The sequence below is a fragment of the Hydra vulgaris genome, chromosome 04 (assembly GCF_038396675.1).
Source record: "Hydra vulgaris chromosome 04, alternate assembly HydraT2T_AEP".
Classification (NCBI taxonomy): domain Eukaryota; kingdom Metazoa; phylum Cnidaria; class Hydrozoa; order Anthoathecata; family Hydridae; genus Hydra; species Hydra vulgaris.
In genome coordinates, this window is record NC_088923.1 from 32,723,907 (window position 1) to 32,731,666 (window position 7,760).

The window sequence follows — 7,760 nt, forward strand, 5'->3', positions numbered from 1 at the left end:
GAAAATATTGTTTTTCGTCATAAAAAGTGATTTTTTTAAATCGTACTATAATTCAAATATATTTTTATTTAGATGTCTGTATGGGTTAACAACAATTTTATTTTAAATTTGTAAGTGTTAGGTGTATAATATAATATATAATTTTTATTTGGCTGCAATTTATACAGTAGATATTGCTATCAATATGTTACCTATACCTATTGGGGTACATTGATCTTTGACTATGCGGGGCCCATTGATTGGAGGATCAAAGTGCCCCATAGAAGACAAAGTGCCCCATGTTTTTGTTTATAAGCAATACAGTTAAACGAATGGAATTGTATTTATAATTTTAAAAAAAACTATATATAAACAAACAATAGCTTTTTTTAAATCTACTTATGTTATAAGCTAGTAATAATAATACTATTATTTTATAATATCAAAAGAATAATATTTAACATAATAATTAAAAAATATTTAACATAATATTATTATGTTAAATATTAGCATTTATTAAAAACATATGTTTTTATTGATATATTTTTTTTACAGATCTTAAAATGGTTAGAAATAGAATTAAAAAAAAAAATAAAGTTGCTATACCAAGTGAAACAATGAAAGTAGCTGTTAATAAAGTTTTAGAAGGAACACAACTGAATGTTGTAGCACGTCAGTTTAACATAGATAGAATGACTTTAAAAAGATATTGTCGTAAAAAGAAGCTTAATCCAAATGAAGCTTTCAAGCCTAACTACAACAATAGACAAGTTTTTGGATAAAACATGGTGGCCTATATTCAACTATTTTTAAAATAACCATATGAGTATAAGCTAAATGACACAATAAAAATGTATTGCAAGTTGCAAATTTGTTGTGAAAGGCTCAAACTATTATTTTTAAAAGTTGTTGTCATCTTAACTAGATTTTTAGTCCTTGATCTCTGCATTGTCCTTGGTCATGGTCATATGAGTATCAATCATGAGTAGACCAGATGGTGGGCGATGATTTAAAAACGATTTATTTGACCATCAAAAATATTGTGTTATTTTTAACGATATTTAAAATTTGTATAAATAGATTAAAAATTTAGTTATTATTAGTTTAAAAAGAAGTTATATTCATCATGAATATAACTTATTTTTAAACTAATAATAAACTAATAATAACTAAATTTCTATTCTATTTATACAAATTTTAAATATTGTTAAAAATAACATAATACATGAATTTCATGTGGGTCTTTAAAAACTTAATCTTCAAGTATGCCATTATTACAAAGACAGTAGTATTCTTAATTGGGATCGGATTTAATTTGAATTGACAATGAGTATAATTCAAGGTAACATTTAACTTACGTTAAGAAAGTTTAATTTTCATTGTTTAATAGTTTTTATTTAATTATATTCTTATCAAGCATTGTTATTAATGCATTTTTAAAAAAACTTATAGCGATTTTATTTATAAAATTCAACTTTGAACTAATAAGCAGAGTTTTTTTATCATTGACCTTGCCAATTATAATAATAGTTATTATCATTATTATTATTTTAATTATTATCATCATTGTTATTATTATTTATATTATTGTTATTAATAATATTATTATTGGTTACTAGCTTTGTCATATATTTTATTATATTAGCTTTGTTTTATCTTGTTATTTTAATTTGTGAACATTACCATTAGTATTTTCCTCATAAATTTTCCATATTTACTTATTATTAGTTAATCTACTGTTTGTGAATAACTGTGAAAGTAAGACCTTTATTCAGAATATATATTATTGATTGACTATTGATAGGACTGTACCTTATATCTTTGCCACAATGTGCTACAATTACTGACATTTAGAAATAAAAACAAACAATAGTGTTGACAGATCAATGTTATTAATTGACATAGTTATTTCATTGCATGGAAAAGTAAAAATAAGAATAAAATTAGCATTTGAAAGTTTCTGTTCCCTTGGCTACCAGTTTTTAGCAATTTATTAAATTATTTAGTATGCCCATTATTTATTAAGCCCATAATATTATTAAATTATTTAAAGTCCATAACATTATATTATTTTAGTAAGCTCATAACATTTATACCAATTGTAAAGTTTAATCTTCTATTAATAATTCTATTATTAAGTATTTTTTTTTTTTTTTTTGCTATTGTTATTGTTGCTAAATTCAATGTAGGCGAGATTGGGGCGCATTGATCGCCGAGGCAGTATGATCTTTTGGCTTTTACTCGTTCATTTTTGCCTTAGTAGAAGTGAGGTTGCAATTTAATTAACCATTATGCTTCCCTAATTGATTATTCGTAATATTTTTTCATAAGGTTATCAGCGTCAAAAAAAATAAAGAAAATATTGTTTTTCGTCATAAAAAGTGATTTTTTTAAATCGTACTATAATTCAAATATATTTTTATTTAGATGTCTGTATGGGTTAACAACAATTTTATTTTAAATTTGTAAGTGTTAGGTGTATAATATAATATATAATTTTTATTTGGCTGCAATTTATACAGTAGATATTGCTATCAATATGTTACCTATACCTATTGGGGTACATTGATCTTTGACTATGCGGGGCCCATTGATTGGAGGATCAAAGTGCCCCATAGAAGACAAAGTGCCCCATGTTTTTGTTTATAAGCAATACAGTTAAACGAATGGAATTGTATTTATAATTTTAAAAAAAACTATATATAAACAAACAATAGCTTTTTTTAAATCTACTTATGTTATAAGCTAGTAATAATAATACTATTATTTTATAATATCAAAAGAATAATATTTAACATAATAATTAAAAAATATTTAACATAATATTATTATGTTAAATATTAGCATTTATTAAAAACATATGTTTTTATTGATATATTTTTTTTACAGATCTTAAAATGGTTAGAAATAGAATTAAAAAAAAAAATAAAGTTGCTATACCAAGTGAAACAATGAAAGTAGCTGTTAATAAAGTTTTAGAAGGAACACAACTGAATGTTGTAGCACGTCAGTTTAACATAGATAGAATGACTTTAAAAAGATATTGTCGTAAAAAGAAGCTTAATCCAAATGAAGCTTTCAAGCCTAACTACAACAATAGACAAGTTTTTACAGCAGAAGATGAAAAAAGTTTATCAAGTTATTTACTAATTGCATCAAAAATGAACTATGGCCTTTCAACTAGGTCAACGCGATTATTGGTATATGAGTTTGCTTTAAAAAACAATAAGATATGCCCATCATCATGGATCAAAAATAAAATTGCAGGCATTGATTGGTTGCAAGGTTTTATGAAAAGACAACCAGAGTTGTCTCTACGAACACCTGAAGCAACGAGCTTCGCTCGATCAACAGCTTTTAACAAACACACTGTAAGAGAGTTTTTTCAAAATCTTAAAACGGTAAGAAATCGATATAAATATAATCCTAACTGTATATATAATGTTGATGAAACTGGTTTAACAACCGTTCAAAAGCCGGTAAAGGTTTTAGCTGGTAGAGGAAGCAAACAAGTTGGAAGAATCACATCTGCAGAACGAGGAACATTGGTAACTGCATGTTATGCCTCTAATGCTATTGGAAATTCCATTCCTCCATTATTTATTTTTCCTAGGGTAAAGTTTCATGATTACATGATTAAGGAAGGACCTCCTGGATGTGTGGGATTTGCAAATCCTTCTGGTTGGATGAACTCAGAAATTTTCATAGAATGGATTAAACATTTTGTTAAATATTCAAACTGTTCTCAGGAATCTCCAGTTTTGTTACTTCTCGACAGTCATGAAAGTCATATTTCTGTTAAAGGCTTGGAGCTTGCAATTCAACACGGAATTACAATGATAAGTTTTCCTCCCCATTGCAGCCATAAATTGCAGCCATTAGATAGAACTGTTTTTGGACCATTGAAAAGGTTTTACAATTCTGCATGTGATAATTGGATGGTTTCAAACCCAAGACCAATGACCATTTATGATATTGTTTCAATAGTTCGAGAACCGTATACAAAAGCTTTCTCACCATTTAATATACAGACAGGATTTAGAGTAGCTGGCATTGAATTCTGAAATTTTCAAAGATGACGAATATTTACCATCATCAGTTACAGATAGAGCTGCTCCAGATACAGTTACTATCACTCCTGTCAACAACATGGAATCTGAAATGATACCAGCACATGTTAATCACATAGAGTCTGAAATAACTATAGTAAATATTGAAACAAGTATTTTAAACAAAGTGTCAACAAGTGTTGCTTCTATAATCTCACCTGAGGTTTTAAAACCTTACCCAAAAGCATCTGCCAGAAAAAAAAATGTTAAAAGTAGGCAGTTAAAAACAAGGATCTTGACTGATACTCCTGTCAGAAATGAAATTCGTTTGTCAAAAGAAAAGAAAATTTTGAAGCAAACCAAAAATCAACAAAAAGTCTCCACAAAAGATAAGAAAGAAACTAAGAATTACTTGCTTAGGAATAAAAAACAATGTAAACCAAAAGCTGCTTCACAACTTGACTTTCACAAATGATGAAATATTCTTAATCAAAATATTGTACTTTTAACAAGTTTCGTAAACTTAAAAGTTGTATTCTTATTTCAGTCTTTATATTTCAGTTCTTATAAATTTCAAGTTGTTGTAAAGTTTTAAACGTATATAAAGCGGGTAGCTTTATATACGTTTAAAACTACGTTATATACTGCTGTGATTTATACATTTTTATACGTTTATATACTGCTGTGATTTATACATTTTTTAATTAAAAATTAGACTAGTGGGTTTAACTGCTATATTTAAAAAATAATTAAAAAATTTAGATGTATTATATGTTATACAATATTACCCTTTGACTAAATTATTTACAAGTTATAGAAGTGTTAAACGTTTAGATAATATTACGCATATAAGATCAATGTGCCCCAAGTCGGAGATCATAATACCCCATAGTTTGGGGTACATTGATCTTTTGAGAGGGTTGTTTAAAAGTTAAAATTATTCATGTTTATCATTTTTTTAAATCAAAATATTTATATATTCCAAAAGCCAGATAGTTCTACATGTGTTTCGTAGTTAATAAGTTTTTACATCTCTTTCAGGTTCTGCGCAATTTTCAAAACACTGCTACGGCGATCAATGCGCCCCCATCTCCCCTACTTATCATTTTTTTAGAAGGTAAAACTTTAATTTTACACAATGTCTCAGCATTTAGATAAAGACAGTATTGACGCCAGCATGAAAGGTACTGGTCTTTGCATATCTCCTGTAAATAAATTTGTATGGAATATTGCTAACACAAGAGTATTATTAGAATTATGGAAAGATAATTACAAAGTGTTAATACCTGCAAGAAGAAACACAAATATTTACAAACAAATGGCAAGTGAATTTTCAAGCACATTTAATATAATACCTGCGTTAACTGGATCTCAAATTTAATCTAAAATTAGTATTTTGAGGAAACAATTTAGGTATGTAAATATTCTATATTTAATGTATGATACCTTACTGAAATGCTGAAAGTATTTTACAAAATTACCATGTATATCTAATTGCAATTTAGTTTGTAACTGAGTGTTATTTTAAAAATTACTTAAAATCTTATTCATTATTGTAGATTTACAGCTCGTAAATAGTTTTTAATTGTCACATTCAAAGTTATTCAATTCATATTATTTAATGTGTTAATGATGTGCTTTATTTACTTATATTTATGATGTGCTTTATTTACTTATATTTATGTTTATTTACTTATATTTAAGTATATTTTTCATAGACAAGAAAAACTTCAAGTAGATTCATCGGAAGGAGCTCCTAGTGAATGGTGGCCTTATGATATTGTTGCCAAAATAATAGGTGATGAAGCTTCCCTCGACCTTTTATCTCAAAGTCAAAACTTTTCTAGTCAAGATTTTCAAGATGATCAGGTAAGCTTAGTATAATTTATTGCTGTATATTTTAAAGTGCTATATATATTTTTTAAAGTAATATATACATGTATATTAAATTTTTTTACTATATTAGGTTTAAGAAGTTCTTAATTTTGCAACATTTGTCAGACTTAAAGCATAAAGATCAAAAGCATATAATATCATGTTTTCAAATTATAAAAAGGGATCTTTTAATATTGGCAAGAGGTCAATTTGTAAAATGCTATTGTCTATATAGATTTATTTTATTTGGGGAGGGGAGGGGGGGGAGGAAGTAAAATGACTTCAAGTCAAGTTTTTCAAAGTCAAGAGAAATTTTGGTTGAAATATGATTTATAATCATTTCTCATATGCGTAATTTTTTTTATGTGTATTTTTTAATTACAGATTGCCACAATGGAAGATAGCAAGGAGATTATCAGTATTTTAAATATTGAAGTTTTGGATGATACAAGTGATGTGCAATCTATTGTCACTATTCCTGATGAGGAACCAACCCAATCTACATCCGGCTGCAATAAACGAAGGAACTCTGATGATGAAAAAACTTTGAATAAAATAGCAAAAACTAAGCCGGTAAGAACAAATAAAAAAGCAAATTTCTCTTCAGAATATTTAAAAATAGCAAATAAAAATCTAGATATTCGAATCCATTCACAAGAGCTACGAATCAGAGAGGTTGCTGCTTTAGAGCGTATGTGCGATGCAATTGAAAATGCATCTCAAGCCCAAATAGATGTGTCTAGAGCCCAAGTTGAATATTACAAATTCTTAATGAAAAAATAAGGTGTTCTATTAGTCAACATATCTCTTTAGTAATTAATTATGTTAAAGTCAAAAGGTAGATGAATCTCTATTTATATATGTTTTTTATGTTACCATATTATTATTATCAAAGGAATTTTTACTTTGTGATTTCAAGCACTAAAATGCATCTCTGGTGATATTTTTTAAATTTGTCATATTATTTTAACAAAGTGTATTTTACATGGTACAAATATTTTTTTTTTTGTATCTCTATGCTATATATATTTAGTATTTTTAACCAAAGAAATATTTTCTTTGCGATATGATACAAGCCTGTAGATGAATTATAGTGATATGTAATTTTATTATGCCAACGTGATTTGCTTTTTATTTATACAAATTGCATTATATGTTTCATTTTTATTTTTGTTAAATAGTTCTGTATTAATTCTAACAATCGGTTTTCAACAATGTGTTCTAATTTGTCTTGAATTGTAATATAATAAATATTATACTGTAAGGTATTTATATAGTTTTAATAACTTTTTAGGGAGATATCTGTGAAGGAAAAAACTATTGGAAAAACATGGAAAGCGTTTTGGCCATACTTTGATCAAGAAGTAGAACATTGATCGATGATGAATCAATCACCCACCCATTTTCATATTTAAATTTAGCTTCCTTTAAGTTAAATTAGCAAAGGGATCTAATTGAAAGAGAAGTTTGGGTTAAGCCGAAAAGTTCTCAATGGTTTAATGATATTTTTAATCAAATGGAAGAATGTGAATTTAAAGAACATTTTTGAGTAAATCGTAACACATTTAATTTACTAGTTAATGAATTGCATCCACATTAAAGCAAAACTACCACAACTATGCGTGAACCTATTTCAGTAGTAAACGTGTTGTAGTTGCATTACATTATCTAGCTTCATGTGAAGAGTAATTAGATTTTAAATATTTTTAATTAGATTTTAAATACAAAAACTTTTTGTATAAAATGGTGCACTTTCGACTTTAATAACTAATTTCATTAGTTTACAAGTGGAATTCAACTTGACACAAATTGTCCATATTGAAAAGAAATATTCCTGCCTCATTTCAACGATTAAAA

At 26.9% G+C, this 7,760-nt stretch overlaps 2 protein-coding genes across 2 annotated transcripts; both read left to right on the plus strand.

Annotated features, from left to right (window-relative positions):
• Nucleotides 1-2,876: 2,876 nt before the first annotated feature.
• LOC136079353 (uncharacterized) lies at nucleotides 2,877-4,043 on the plus strand. Its single transcript, XM_065795089.1, has one exon. It carries the CDS (start codon nucleotides 2,877-2,879, stop codon nucleotides 4,041-4,043), a length of 1,167 nt encoding a protein of 388 aa, XP_065651161.1.
• A 1,123-nt stretch (nucleotides 4,044-5,166) lies between these two features.
• LOC136079354 (uncharacterized) lies at nucleotides 5,167-6,689 on the plus strand. The gene is made up of 3 exons (XM_065795090.1): nucleotides 5,167-5,387; nucleotides 5,747-5,897; nucleotides 6,288-6,689. The coding sequence occupies exons 1-3, from the start codon at nucleotides 5,167-5,169 to the stop codon at nucleotides 6,684-6,686; spliced, it is 771 nt and encodes a 256-aa protein (XP_065651162.1). The 3' UTR covers nucleotides 6,687-6,689.
• Nucleotides 6,690-7,760: the final 1,071 nt, after the last annotated feature.

What these genes read in the sequence shown, in the direction of transcription:
- LOC136079353 (XM_065795089.1), top strand. Translation starts at nt 2,877, where the DNA reads ATGGTTAGAAATAGAATTAAAAAAAAAAATAAAGTTGCTATACCAAGT.
- LOC136079354 (XM_065795090.1), top strand. Translation starts at nt 5,167, where the DNA reads ATGTCTCAGCATTTAGATAAAGACAGTATTGACGCCAGCATGAAAGGT. An exon ending in ACATTTAATATAATACCTGC is followed by an intron (nt 5,388 to 5,746) that starts GTTAACTGGATC and finishes TATTTTTCATAG; the next exon opens with ACAAGAAAAACTTCAAGTAG. An exon ending in AAGATTTTCAAGATGATCAG is followed by an intron (nt 5,898 to 6,287) that starts GTAAGCTTAGTA and finishes TTTTAATTACAG; the next exon opens with ATTGCCACAATGGAAGATAG.